The sequence below is a fragment of the Condylura cristata genome, unplaced genomic scaffold (genome assembly GCF_000260355.1).
Source record: "Condylura cristata isolate star-nosed mole 26May11 unplaced genomic scaffold, ConCri1.0 scaffold00005, whole genome shotgun sequence".
Classification (NCBI taxonomy): Eukaryota; Metazoa; Chordata; class Mammalia; order Eulipotyphla; family Talpidae; genus Condylura; species Condylura cristata.
In genome coordinates, this window is record NW_004567106.1 from 41,286,404 (window position 1) to 41,301,285 (window position 14,882).

Here is a 14,882-nt window from a genome sequence, read left to right on the forward strand (position 1 = left end):
GAATCAGCTGGGAATATATTTACATAGTAGTAGTATAAACACTACATATCTAATGCAATTTGTTGTAAGGATGGGAAAAGAAATGAAGTAAAGTTTTAAAGGTAGTAGAAGTATGGGCCAATAAAAAAGAGAGGTAAATTTTCATTTTATGTACCAGGAATTCAAGAAATATTGACTGAAGTAAAAAACATAGACATTGTCATATATATGTCATATATAAATATAGTAGTGATAAATACATAATTGGCAATTATATATTACTATCCAGTAGTAGCCCTGAGTCTAGAGCTTATAAGCAATGCTGACAAAAATAGCAATGGTAAAGCAAAAGAATCAGCCAAAAGTGTTGAAAATATTAGCTTCTAGATAAAAGGGAAGGTTTGTATGGAAGGAGGAGGAAAATTACGGCCTGTTTTTTAGATAACAAAATATTGTAGAATTGTTGGAATATTTAAAATATTTGTATATATAACTTTGGTAAGAAATAAAGACCAAACTTTGAAAGATGGATGAAGAGACAAGATTAATATATGACTCCAATTAAAGGTGAAGATAATGCAGATGAGAGAATTGGAAATTAGGAAATTTTAGAGATTTGATTTCAGATTACCTTTTACTTTAACAAAGAGAGACTATATTAATGTTCTTTGGTGAAATTAAAAGTTTTAAGTATTAAAAAATGGTGTTCTTGTGTCAGAGAGGGAAGAAGACATATAAAAGTATTCCCAAGCATGAGTAGACTCAAACTGATAATAAATAACCTGAATTAGTAGTGTACAATCATGGTTTTTCTGTAGCAACTGTGCATGAAATATTCAATAGTGAAATGGGGAACTTCAGAGGAAGGGCATGGCGGAGGAGAATAAAAGGAAGAAAAAACTGAGTTGTTTCCAGTTCCTTGACAGAAAGGTTCATGCAGCCAAATTTGGAGAACTTCTAGGAAATTAGAAGAGGTAGAGACTCGAATAATAATTATTGAAAACTGGGTGAGAAGAGCAGATAGGAAAATGTTGTAGAGAAGGAATTACTGCATTCGAGACTATAGTATGGAAATTCTTCAAGAACAAGGAGACTGGAAAGTCTCCAGTCTAAGTAAGCAGCTGTTATCAGTTTGTCAGTAACAGATGAGAGAGGCAAACACTGAGGGATCTGCCTCCCAGAGGCAAGAACTTAATCGCTTTGGCCTGCGGTGTAAGGTGGAAAAAGATAACTTTTCTCCCCTGAGGAACCTGATTATCTGACTGTCCAAAAGAGTACCATCACAAAGATATTCACTAGAATTTGGTACAGAGAAGTCATTTTTTTTAAGCATATCTATATTTTTGTAAATTTACTTATTTGTTCATACAGAACTGGGGTACAGGCCAGAGACTCAGGGGCGGCAAGAGGCTTCACCAGAGACAGAGTGGGGAACAGAACAGGCAGATCTACAAAGCACACTGCTGAGGGGAGCAGCGGGAGGGTCAGGAGAGGTTTGCTGCACCATGTGGTCACCTCCGGGGCAGGCGGGAATGGAACTCATGCGGAAGTGGCTTTAGCTTCTCAGTGCTGTGCTTTAACCCGTTGCGCCACCAGGGAGGGTCTTGAAGCATATTTTTTAATATATATTTTACATCATTGTTCATTTTTAAACAATGTTGTTGCCCCTTCTCAGTTTCCTCCCTCAGTTCACCTCTGCGTCATCACCACAGTCCCCTGTGCTCCTTCCACACCCTCTCCCCTGCAGGATGTCTCTGGTTTATAATTGTCTGTTTTTGTTTCATTGTATGGAGGTTCCTCAGACTGCTAAAAATGGAGCTACATGACCCAGCAATTCCACTCCTAGGAATCTACCCAAAAGACCCAAAAACACTGATTCAAAAGGATACCTGTACCCTCTATTTATTGCAGCACTATTTACAATAAATCAAACCTGAAAACAACTCAAGTGTCCCAAAATAGATGACTGGATCAAGAAGATGGGATACACACACACACACACACACACAATGGAATACTATTCAGCAATCAAAGATAATGTCATTTGCAGCAACATGGATGGAGCTTGAAGGAATTATGTTCAGTGCAGTAAGCCAGAAGGAAAAAGAAAAATATCAGATGGTCTCACTTACAGGAGGAATACAGGAGACCCAAATAAGAGAAGTCAATGAGATCAAGTCAGCCTAGAAATCACCCTTGAGCCTGGGATACCAATGTAGTGGGAACACTTTCTGGTACTGCAAGCAGTTAATTAAAGTGTATATCTTCTGAAATATACAGATAAATTAGAAAGGAAAATTGAATCTTTGTTACATGATTTTTCTTAATGATTAGAGTATGTACTCAATAAACAGGAAAACAAATTAATTGCCAAAGCCATGTTAATTCACTTTTAATTCATGCATGTTAAGCACACGAAATTCACAATATTGAAAGCTAAGATTCATGTAGAAACATTAATTTGACAACATTGTGCACACTAGGTATGGGAGGTATATATTTTAAAGCATAAAAGCAGTAGAAAACTTTGCAAAATGTCTTAAACAAAGTGAAATAACAAATTCAGGAGAAAAATCATTAAGTGTGATATGGAAAATTGTCCTTAGCCTCTAAGCTTTGTGTAATGTAATTTTAAAAAATAATATTTTCAAATCTTTCAGAAATTATATATTATTACCAAAAACTCAATTTGCCTAGCACACTGGTGTTAATTTATGCTTCTCCTTTTCAGTCCAAATTGAATCCTAACAGATCAAAAGAACTTACTGGATATTGTCATGGCACTGTTGATAAAGACTTTGGGGAATTAAAATTTAAGGATTTGAAGTACTTTCTATTTAATTTAGTAGAGAATATGTTAAGTTTTAATATGAATATTCACTTTCTATTTATTTCCTTCTGTATTTCTACATACAATTTACTTGTATTCACTATGGAAATTCCCTATAACCAGCAAAATGTTAAGTAGGTGACATAGAGAAAGATAAGACACTTAGGACATGTGCAAGGAAGGAAGTACACCACAAAACAACCCTTTAATATGTCTCTAATTTGGCTGCTGCCTCACACACTGGACAGTAGGTCAACAAGCCTGTGTTCTCCAGTGCGACTGTGCTGAACCTCAGGTTGATATTCCTGTCATCTTGCCCCACAAACACTCAATTTACTCTGTAAGTGATGCAGGAAGCAGGAGAATTGGACCTATGTAGTAAACCCTGGAGTGTGTTTTGAATTGTGACTTCCCAATTAATGAGCACAGAAAAGGAGGGAAGAAAAAAAAGGGAGGGACGGGAAAGGGACTGACAGGGAGACTATGTAAGGAAGGTATTGGAGAACATTTGTGAAGGGGTCAAAGAAAGTTTCCTCCTGATATCTTATACTATATTGCTAGTATTATAATTACTAACTCTATCATAATTATTACTCATTTGTAATTATTTAAAGTTAAAATAATAGTATTTTGTGACCCTTTGAATCAAATATGGGCTACGGTTTGGTACAAGATTAACAAATGAAAAATCAACAGCTCCCCACCACCAAAAAGAGCAAACCATGAAATTATGAAGTGAAATTTTCCCCCCATGTGTATATTCTATTGTATTTTATGTCATAGCAAAGCAGTCTACAGAACAATAGAGGTCCATTCATGGGAATGAGATATGTAAATTCCTAGGCTAGCAGACTCCTGGCCCAATATTCAAACCACCTCTTCAAAAAGGGCACATGATTTACATTTTTCACTGAAAAATCGATGTAGCCACTTTCGATGGCAATGAACTCTTTGTAAGCTTGATGAAGAAAAATGCTTTGTATATTTACTTTAATCTTTACCCCCTGCTATTTTCTGTTGCCAAACAAACAGAAGGACAAATGCACACTGCCAGCTTGCAAGATGTACAAACAAGTATTATTGAATATTCAGAAATATGGTGATACATCTAAAGTTCAACAAGTCACATAGTCTTTCTTTTGTTTTTAATTTTCCTTATTCAGGCACCACAAGGCCACATAAGGAGGGTGAGGTCCCTGGAGTGGACTATATTTTCATTACTGTTGAAGATTTTATGGAATTGGAGAAAAGTGGTGCTCTCCTAGAAAGTGGGACTTATGAAGGTAAGTACAACTTACAGCTAAATCTGTTACTTGTTGGGTCACATTTTCCCCTTTGCGGTGCATTAGTACACCAGGTTACAAATGTGTTGTTTTTGGTGTGAGAGCTTTCATAAGATCATTTTAGAAACATATTTCCTAAAGAAAAGTTGAAGTATGTCTGAATTAATTCTACTCTTAAAATGTAAAGAGAAACATATGTATGTGTGTATGCCTATTCACTGAAAGTATCCTTGTAAATGTCTGTGATAAACTGTGACCTTCCAGATCTATTGTCTTTATTTCTAGGTGGCTTCTAAAGCCTCCTGGACTGACGTCCAGTCCTGTCATTATCCCTATGTGGTTTTATCCATTTTACTAACCTTCACTGCTTTTTCATGAAAATTGATATAGAAAAATATGATGGATAAACTCCAAAGTTCTCCTACAATAGCAAGTCTCTTTGTATATACAAGTCAAATAGATAAACAGCAGATGAAACTAAAACCTTGAATGTAGTTAGTATGCTCCATTGGAAGGAGCACTATAACATGAGCCAGAATCTACCTGTTTCAAATCTGACTTTATTATTTACCCATTATAGCATCTGTAAACCTCAGTATCAGCTGTAATAGGTAAATGATAGCATTGATAAGTAACAAAATGTTAATATGATTGTATTTATATGTTTAAGTAACACTGATATGCACATAGGTAATGTCTAGCAAAATTATATATCTATGCATGAAGAATTTTTAAATAATAAAAAGCTATTTGTGGCAACATGTCTGGAGCTGGAAAGAATTGTGCTAAGTTAGTTAAGACAGGGGAAGGACAAATAACAGATGGTGTCACTTATATGTGGAACATAGAGAAACCCACAAAGGGTCAAATAAAGTCAAACGAAACCTTTCCATAGTACTGAGGCACCCAGAGGGGAAGGTGGAGAGAAAAATGGCAAGAACAAAGTGGAGAGAAAGAGAACAGTGTACTATGGTGGTGGACTGTGGGTACATTGGGTGTGGGTGTGCTATAGTGACTGCAATTCTATACTTATAACTATATAAATCAACAGTACTTCAATAAAATAATAATATCATTATATATGTGACAATATGTGTATATAGTTATTACTTACCCAAAGATTATCTGGTTTTACTGAACTGCAGTTAATAGTAGTGATATTAATCAAAACAAAATTGTAATATATACATTGCCATACAGGCCATGAACCATTTGAGGTCCACCAACCAACCACAAAGAGGTTGTGCTTATCATGTTAACAGTTTAACCCACTACTTCCTTACTCATTTACTTGTGGGTATCTAGTGGACTATAGTTACTAAAGAATTTAATATTTTGAAGTTGTTAGAAGTATCGTCTTTTACTTCATACTCAAGGCATTCAGGTTGAGCATATTTCTAAGTTACAACTCAGACAATCACTTGTTATATTTTTGTAAGAAATAGACAAAAATACCCCCCAAAGAGAAATGGTTTTGTACATGAGTTGTTTCTTTTTTGATACTGTTAAAAATGACAGTAATATGTGCTTGAGTCTTTTAAAGAGGCTGTGTTGATACTATAAGCTGGTTGAAGTTACTTATGAAAAAGTACCTGTCTGTATAAATTATAAAAAAGAATTGCATGATAAATATTGCATGTTTTCCTATGGTTTTATGCCAGCTTGATAATCACCTCAGTGTACACAGAATTGATCATTGATAAATAAGGCTGATTGACATATATGATTTTGGGGAATCAATATCCTTGCTTACAAATGCTCATTGTGTACTTAAAGAAGAATCTCTTTCATTGGGTCACAGAACTATCTGAGCAGACACCTAGCAAGCATTCTTAAATCTCAGGATCCAAAGATTTTCCTACAGTTAGAATTGAAGAACCAGTAGGATTGACATTCTGTTAAAAATCACTGCTATTTTTTCAGAATTGATCATGATCTCTCGATTTAGAGCTACCATTTAATGTGCTCTTTTTCAAGGAATTCTAGGGAATAACTTTTGTCCTGTTGGTATTTTGAGAGGCTGTGAGTAACAATCATGTGCTACTCAAGTAGACAAAGAAAGTCTATTTTTCCTATTTGTGAAATTTTCGTGATATCTGTCTCCCATAAGGTCTGTAGTAAAAGCCTAATTTCTCTGTATCATATGTCCCTTTTCTGCAGTGTTGGGACCATTGTTCCCTTCCCTCCTCTTTACTAGAACATTCTTATTTCTTCTTAGTACTCTTTAGAGCCCTTAGCCAGATAAGTAAATTCAACTCTGACATTCTGAGAATCTACTAGAGAAAATAAGAAGAAATGGAACTACTCACAGCGTTAAAGTTACAATCCTGTTAATCATGTTCAGTCGTTGACTGATTCCAGCCTGTAATCAAGAATGTCAAGGCTGATAACATAACTACAAGTAGGGATATAGCCCCTGTTTCTTCTAGCCCATTCTAAATGCTTCCCAACCCAGTACAGTTCTTGCCAGGATTGAGAACCCCTTTATTTTTTATTAGCAAAGTCCAAGGAAATCCTCTAGAGTATGACAGTTAAGCTACAACTCATTGAGAAAATCAATCTTATAATGCTCCTGTAGTTCATCTCTATCTCTAAGATTTAGAGCAGGAAATGCTCACTGAAAAGTAGTTACGAGGAAGAAAATGTTTTTAAGCATTTTCATATGTATATACGTTTTTTTTTTATCAATTCTTACTTTTTATTTTGGGGGATAGATATAACCAAAATTAAATTTGTATTTGATTAGAAACCAGACTATGCTTAATTGTAGGTCATTTTCTTAGAAACTAGCTCAATGTCTTTGTTCCAGAAGAATAATTTTGTTACTAGACCATAAGGAAGACCTCAAGGCACCACCTACAATTATACCACTATAAGACAGAGTTTTAGGAGATTCTTAAAGCCTTTTTCTATAATTTGAACCCAATTTAGTTTGCTTTAGAACAACAGCTGAATGGCCCTGAATTTAAAAGACCCAAAGGACTTGACTGTAATTGTGACCATCAAGTGTCAGTAAATAAACTTTTCTATGACTCGGATAATCTCATCCTGTAAATTTTGAATGGTTTGAAATTAAATTAATAGAAAAAAGGCTTAGGGGCAGGCCTGACAGAATTTTAAACAATGTGAACAATGAACAGTATGAAACTTCATGTCTGGATTGAAGGTGTATGATTCGTGTAAAATGCAGGCCACAGAGCATAGGTCACAGCTCTTTGCATGAATACAGATAATTTCTTGGGGATTAAGATCACATTCAGGTGTGAGACACCAAAAGGTGGAATTAAATGAGTAGCTCTGGCTATTTTAAGGTCAAGTACTCTGTCCCTTGTGGCCCAAGGGTTAGAATACAGCACTGCAAGCTCCTTGCTGCTGTAGCGTCTTCAGTGCAAGTTCCATCCCGGCTGGCCGGGAGTGATCACATGGTGCAACAGACCTCTCCTGACCCACCTGCTACTCTCCTCAGTAGTGTACCTCAGTAGTGTACACTACTCGATCTGCCTGTTCTGCTCCCCCCTCTGTCTCTGGTGAATCCTCTCACTGCCCCTGCACCTCTGGCCTGTACCCCAGTTCTGTAGGCATAAATAAACAAATCTTTAAAAAACATAAAGGTTAAGTACTCTAGGTACCTTGAAGGAAGCAGTAGCCTTGCTCATTCTCTTAATTGCTGTATTATCCTTTGAATTCTGCTTGACTTTATAATTAACTGAAATGTTGCATCCATGGTTTTACCCTCTACTCACACCAGTTGTCTGTCTCAACCTGTGTTCTGAATGTCAGAGTTAACTACCCCATGTTCCCCGAGATGTACCTGTATTGTCATCTACTGGTAACAACCACAGTCATGTTTCAGAGAAGTACTTCTGTTGGAACATCTACTATATTTTCTATTGTGCTGTTAAAGTAAACCAAAGTTAGTTTCCCATCTACTGACTGACCCTAAAGTTAAATGTTTCCTATAAAAGAATTAAGTCTGCTTGTAATATTGACCTGTTTCTTGCTTTATTTAAAGATTTATTTATGCATTCATACAGAACTGGGGTACAGGCCAGAGATGCAGAGGGTGAGAGGATTCACCAGAGACAGAGTGGGGAGCAGAACAGGCAGATCAATGAAGTACACTGCTGAGGGGAGCAGCGGGCAGGTCAGGAGAGGTCTGCTGCCCCATGTGGATCTCCTCCGAGGCAGGCAGGTATCGAATTCATGTGGAAGTGGCTTAAGCTTCTTATTGCTGTGCTTTAACCAGCTGCATCACCCGGGAGGGCCAATTGCCCTGTTTTTTTAAAAGAACAAAATCAAGACTGTTAGATTATTTGAGAATCTGAGAGACGATGTTGTAGATATAACTCTCACCTTCACCTTAATATTGTGACTTCTAGTAATTTACCCCAATATATGTGGATGTGAGTTTACTACAAACATCACACCTAATTTCTTAAACAGTTTTATTTTAAGCATTCTGAAATTCAAGTTTTCTCACATCTGTACATAGAAGAGCACTGGGCTTTCTGGTATAGCACATAAAGTCCTATAAAAATTAACTATTAATACAAATGAGTTTCTAGGAAAATGAGCTAAGCACGCCTGGGATGAGACAAGAGATCTGAGAAATTTATACAAGTTCATTTCATTTTGCTAACTAAAATCAGCCTTATTTTTGGAATGACCCTAATTCAGGTTTCATTAAAATTTTGATTCTACATTCCCGATAAAGATAACGTTCATTGGTAAAAAGATACTCCCTCCAAAGAAAAATCATTATTGACATTATAAATAGCCTTGTGAAACCATTCTTCCTCTTGCCCAAATTTTTATCCACTGAATTGTATATAAAATTAACTGAAGGGTAGATAAATGCTAAGATTACTGTGTTTCCAGGAGACCAAACTGAGATAAATTTCATTGTTTATATTTCTGTTAGACTGTGTTAAAGGAGAAAACTTATACTAAATAAGAACCTTTATAACAGCAGTAGATTCTTGGAACCTGCTGTTGAAGGTCCAGCTGTTACTACATATACAGACTGCAACATCTTTTGGTCCTTGCTTATTAGCAGTATTCTTGTTTCATAAACTTCTAGGCTATGCATTTGGGTACTATTTTAGGAATAGTTAGCTTTTACACATACAATTCAGTGTGTTTGACCAGTTAGAGCAAAACAAAAAGTTTTACAGCACATTGAGCTCTTATAATATGTTTTTGCTTTTCTCTTTCTCTCTCGCTCTTTTGGTAAGTGATTTAGGGATTCTATGTGTTCAGAGTTGTTAACAAAGATTATGATTGTGTGATTTTTGCATGCTGCTTTGCCCCTGTGTAAGGCGCTAAGAGGACAAGTTCATTATTGTGCATTACAATGTGATAGTATTCCCTTTTTGCAAACCCAGCCTTTTCCAAAATATACAATGCCAACCCATATTCCTAAGTACCTTTTACTTCCAGAGGACTGGAACAAATTAACCAAGCAATTAATTTAACTCAATCATATCATATACATTATGACTTAAATACTAAAATCAAGGATATGAAATGTCTTAATTTGCAACATTAAAGAGTTTGCTGTGGCCCTCCCTGGTGGCACAGTGGGTTAAAGCACAGCACTAAGAAGCTAAAGCCACTTCCGCATGAGTTCAATTCCCGCCTCCCCCGGAGGTGACCACATGGTGTGGCAGATCTCTCCTGACCCGCCCGCTGCTCCCTTCAGCAGTGTACTTCGTCAGTCTGTCCGTTCTGCTCCCCACTCTGTCTCTGGTGAAGCCTCTCACCGCCCCTGAGCCTCTGGCCTGTACCCCAGTTCCTTATGGACAAATAAATCTAAAAAAAAAGAGTTTGCTGTAACTTAAAGAGCAGGAGCAACCTCTTTGGAGTATATCATTAAATTAAACCAGTATTTATGGGCATAAGACACACTTCTTTGACTCTCTCACAACCCATAATAATACTGAATAATACCTAAGGTTCTGAAACTGAAAAGTTTAAAGTTTAGTTCATTTCTCCAAAGTGCATGTGTTTAGTTATATGATTTTCTAACCCCTCTACATAGACCATAAATTTTTATCTGAAACAAATGGAGACCTATATGATCTATATGACTTTGAAAATTCTTGTTCCATATTTCTCCACTGTTTCAACAAGCAAAATCTATTTGTTAATGCTGACAGGGTGACTGTATTAAAACCCGCTGAATTAAAAGGGACTCTCCTGCACTGCTGGTGGGAATGCAAACTAGTACAACCACTATGGAAAACTGTTTGGAGGTTCCTTATGACCCAGCAATCCCACTCCTAGGTATCTACCCAAAAGACACAAAAACACTGATTGAAAAAGATACCTGCACCCTCATGTTTATTGCTTCTTTATTTATAATTGGAAAAACATGGAAGCAGTCCAAATGCCCAAAAGTAGATGACTGGATTAAAAAGATGTGGTACATATATACCACATATAATGGAATATTACTCAGCAACCAAAAAAGAGACACACATGTCTTTTGCAGCAACTTGGATGGAGCTGGAAAAGATCATGCTTAGTGAGATAAGCCAGAAAGAGAAAGAAAAATACCGGATGGTTTCACTCATAGCAGGAGTATAATGGACCAGGCGAGAAAATAACAAAAATAATGAACAACCATATACCAGAGACATTCTGTGGGGGTGGAGTGGGGAATGAGATAAAAAACGGGGGGGGGGGAGTCCTGGGGTTTATGGGGATGGAACACGGGTGACTTGGTGATGGGAAACCCGCAGGGATTACAATTGAGATGGGAAAAATAATAGGTAGAAAATGATGTAAAAATAAACTGTTATAAAAAAAATTAAATAACTTATAAATTAAAAAAAAAAAACCCGCTGAATTTTTTTGAGTTGACAAAACTGGTAATATTGATAACATATTTCACATTTATATATTATTTCACATTTATATATGTTGCTGCAGCAGTGAGAATACATTGAGGTATATTTTCTGGAACTGATAATTCCATAACTTTCAAGGAAAGTAAATTGATCCATTCCATTGAAAGTGCACAAGAAAATATTGATAAAATTGATTACAACTTTCTTTACATTTCTCTGAAATATCAACATATTGATCAATGAATCTTACATTTTAGAGATTTTTCTAAAGGAAAAGTTTAGTTTTCCCCAGTCATTCTTAATGGTATCCTAATGTCCCTTTCCTGTCAGTTTTTCTATAGACACACATCAGTCATTTGAAACGTACATCCTGACATCTTGCTATACTAAACATCATTGCTTGTATCTGAATTTCAAATCAGAAAAATACTTCCTGAATCATTGTGCATTTAAATCTTCTATACCCCTGACTTTTGTCAGAAGAAACTGGTTGATCACAGATCTGCCATTTAGCTCAGTTGGGATAGAAATCATCAAAAATACAAAGAGCAGAACACTCATTTTTATTGCAGAATAACTGCTTTATTTCAGGACAAGGTTGACCTCACTTTCTAACAAAGCTACCAGAGATGTGAATGATTTTAGAAAATGTTTTTTTTTTTCCCTAAGATTTATTTATTTGTACAGAACTAGGGTACAGGCCAGAGATGCGGCGGGTGAGAGGATTCACCAGAGACAGAGCGGGGAGCAGAATAGGCAGATGGAGGAAGTACACTGCTGAGGGGAGCAGTGGGCGGGTCAGGAGAGGTCTGCTGCACCATGTGGTCACCTCTGGGGCAGGCAGGGATTGAACTTATGTGGAAGTGGCTTAAGCTTCTTTGTGCTGTGTAGAAAATGTTTTTATGAAATTTAACTTTTAGTCAGACTATGCACAAAAATAATATCTGAAACTTTAAGGACACCAATCATACTGCAAAATACAGTGAGTGGCTTGACTAAAAATCATAAATAATTCTCTAAAATACCCTACTGATCTATATTTTTAGCAGTTGTATTGTTGAAGATTCCACCTTCTGAAAGACACTCCTCACTGAAGACTTAGAAACTCTATTGTTGGAAAGTTATTCATAAAATTAATTTAAATTCATACACCAAACCATTAGCTCCTTTTGAATAACAGTTGATTATATCTGCTATACAATATATCTGTATGTAACAAGTAGGTAAAATTAGGATCAGATGGTAAACATGTTTTGTTTATATAGGACTACTTCCATGAAACTTAATTCTTAAAGACTTTACTGTATAAAACTTTTTAGGACTAGTAATAAGCAAAAATTCGTATTTTTTTTATCGTAACAAAATATAGTTTCCTTATATTGTTCTAACCTGCTTTAGCTGTGTTGGTCTTATTTCTGTTCCTAGAACAGAATAAAACACATTTCTACACTGACTATGATTTCAGTTTATTTCATTTCCTTGTGCTACTCTTCTTCCAGTATTCATATGTTCCTTTTTTTCCCTCTACAATATTTATCTGAGTCTAAGAATCATCAGGTAACTCTTAGCTGACCCATTACCTTATTCAGAATTTTATCTACTGATTCCTCATCCTCTTCCTCTGAATATTATATTCTTTAATGTGTTTACTATAACTGAAAATACACACTTTCCATTTTTACCTTATTTTCAGCACCCCTTCCTCAAATTTCATTTTCTTTGTTACTTTTAATATAACTGAAAGTGTATTTCATGTCTATTTAGTTTTCTTCAGTATGTGCACAAGACTGTAAACTCTAACAGGTCAAATAATCTATTTATTTCACTGCTAATTCCTAAACATATAAAGAGCATTCAGTAAGTGTGTGTTGGATGAATTGGTGCTTAGTTCCCTCCACAAACTCAAAAATGGGAATTCCTTAGTCCCCAAGAAGGTTTCCCCTGGCCTGACACCCTGGGACACATGTACTACTTAATTCAAGTGCTCTGGGTCAATAATTTTGGAGTCCCAGCTTCAGTTTTGGATGTACAATCTTGTTTAGTTTAATCTTGTATTATAATTGTAATAGTTATGTTCCTATCTTAAGTCTCATGATAAAATCTTGATAGTCCTTGTTTTTGAGTCTGAACATGTGTTTCTCATGTACAGATAGAAAGAGATAGATAAATAGACAGATAGGTAGATACTGAGATAGCTTATATATGTAGTTATATCTATATAATGTATTGGTAACACTTTTTCTTAAATGTGGTTCTTGTTATAAATATTTCTCATAGTCTGGTTTTCCCTACACTAACTCATGGTGTGTTCAATTATTCAAACTCAAAATCTAGGACAATTGATCAAAAAAACTATATTTTCCACTAAAAATCTATTGACAATACCACCTAAATATTTCTTAAATTGATGGCATTTACCCTTTCCAATAACTTCTGTTTTTGTTCATGCACTTTTCATTTTTTCCCAAAATACCCAAAAACTTTCTTGATTTCTCTGCCTCTAGAAAGCCAGCAGAGAGTTAAACAGAAATAATGAGGGCAATACTATAGGAGGGATAGAAAGGACTGGGATATATTGGAAAATATGCAAATTCATGAAGTTATTTTTAAACAAAGGTATTAGCATATGTGTTCTCTCATTGAAGAAATTTAAAGATATTGTAATTAATGTGGACATGTGATTACTGGAATCTATGAGGGATAAATAATATTTCTGTTTGGTTTTCAGTGTACTGTGAGGGAATATGAATTTGTTTTATTTTTTATGCATATGAAAATTAGATGGTAGTAAATTTTGTTCAATTTTTAATTATATATCTGCTAATAAGATTTCTACTCACACCTTTTCTCTTTTTTTCTTTTAAAAGTGGCTACAAATTTTCTTATATATGAAAGTTTGATTTCTTTCACTAAGCAGCTAATGGGCAAAAAGTTCATAATTTATATTTAAACATTTTGGTTACCCAAATGCTTAACACAGCCTAAAGTATCAATAAGCAGAAAGGAATATAGGAATCACATACTGAGATGAACTTTATGATAACAGGTAAATAAAAGGAAAAGACTTGAATTAAATTTTTCCAATGAGCTTTTATTTCTTCCCCATCTTCATGCCATATCTGAGGCTAATATAGCATCAGCCAAGCATTTGGCTAAAGAAATATGCCCTATGGCACTGTGACCAGGTATTTCCCAAAGGATCTGCTCCCTCTGAATAACATATAGTAGCAGAAAGGTTTCTCCAGTACAGGTCTCTTGGGATAATTTCTAATTAAGTACTTGTAATTTCTGTTTTTACTCTAAGGATATGGGTATTTCATCTCCATAAAATTTCCAGAGAAAAATCTCTTGATGCAGCTACCTGGTTTCCCAGGAGATGAACAGTATTACTCTATTGGGAGTAAAGTATAACCCATTGCCATAAGGATAGTTGCTATCATTTTATTCAACGATGTCTAAGAATAGGCATTTTCAAATAGGATTTGCAGGTTTGCCAACTTTAGCTACTCTTCTCTGTCCTCTACTATCTCCATTAAGTTATTAAGACTCACTTATGGTAAAGCATAGCAGCAAATTAGAAATAGATGTACACAATGGCTTATGTAAGGGAAGGAGAGGTGGAGATAAAGACTCCTGGAAGTAGGCAAACTGACAGCCTAACAGTGACTGAGAACTGGGGAAAAGTGCAAAAATTATTCCGAAGAAATTTAGAAAAAGAGTTGTTTGTTATAGTGGAAACACTTATCAGTTTCCCAGATGATAACAGAGAATTTCAACCTAGTACAGTTACTGATTTTTCTTAATAAGAACCCACAACTGGCCCTCCCTGGTGGCGCAGCGGGTAAAAGCACAGCACTGAGAATCTAAAGTGCTTCCCCATGAGTTCGATTCCCGCCTGCCCCGGAGGTGACCACATGGCGTGGCAGACCTCTCCTGACC

General features: G+C 35.7%; 1 protein-coding gene across 3 annotated transcripts in view; it reads left to right on the top strand.

The window, feature by feature from the left end:
• Positions 1–3,975: 3,975 nt before the first annotated feature.
• The window catches only part of MAGI2 (membrane associated guanylate kinase, WW and PDZ domain containing 2), a 458,519-nt gene continuing 447,612 nt past the window's right edge, over positions 3,976–14,882 (top strand). For all 3 annotated transcript variants that reach the window (XM_012720830.1, XM_012720831.1, XM_012720832.1), the window contains exon 1: positions 3,976–4,092. In XM_012720830.1, coding sequence (XP_012576284.1) covers positions 4,044–4,092 — 49 coding nt within the window. In that variant the 5' untranslated portion in view covers positions 3,976–4,043. The remainder of the gene's footprint in view (positions 4,093–14,882) is intronic.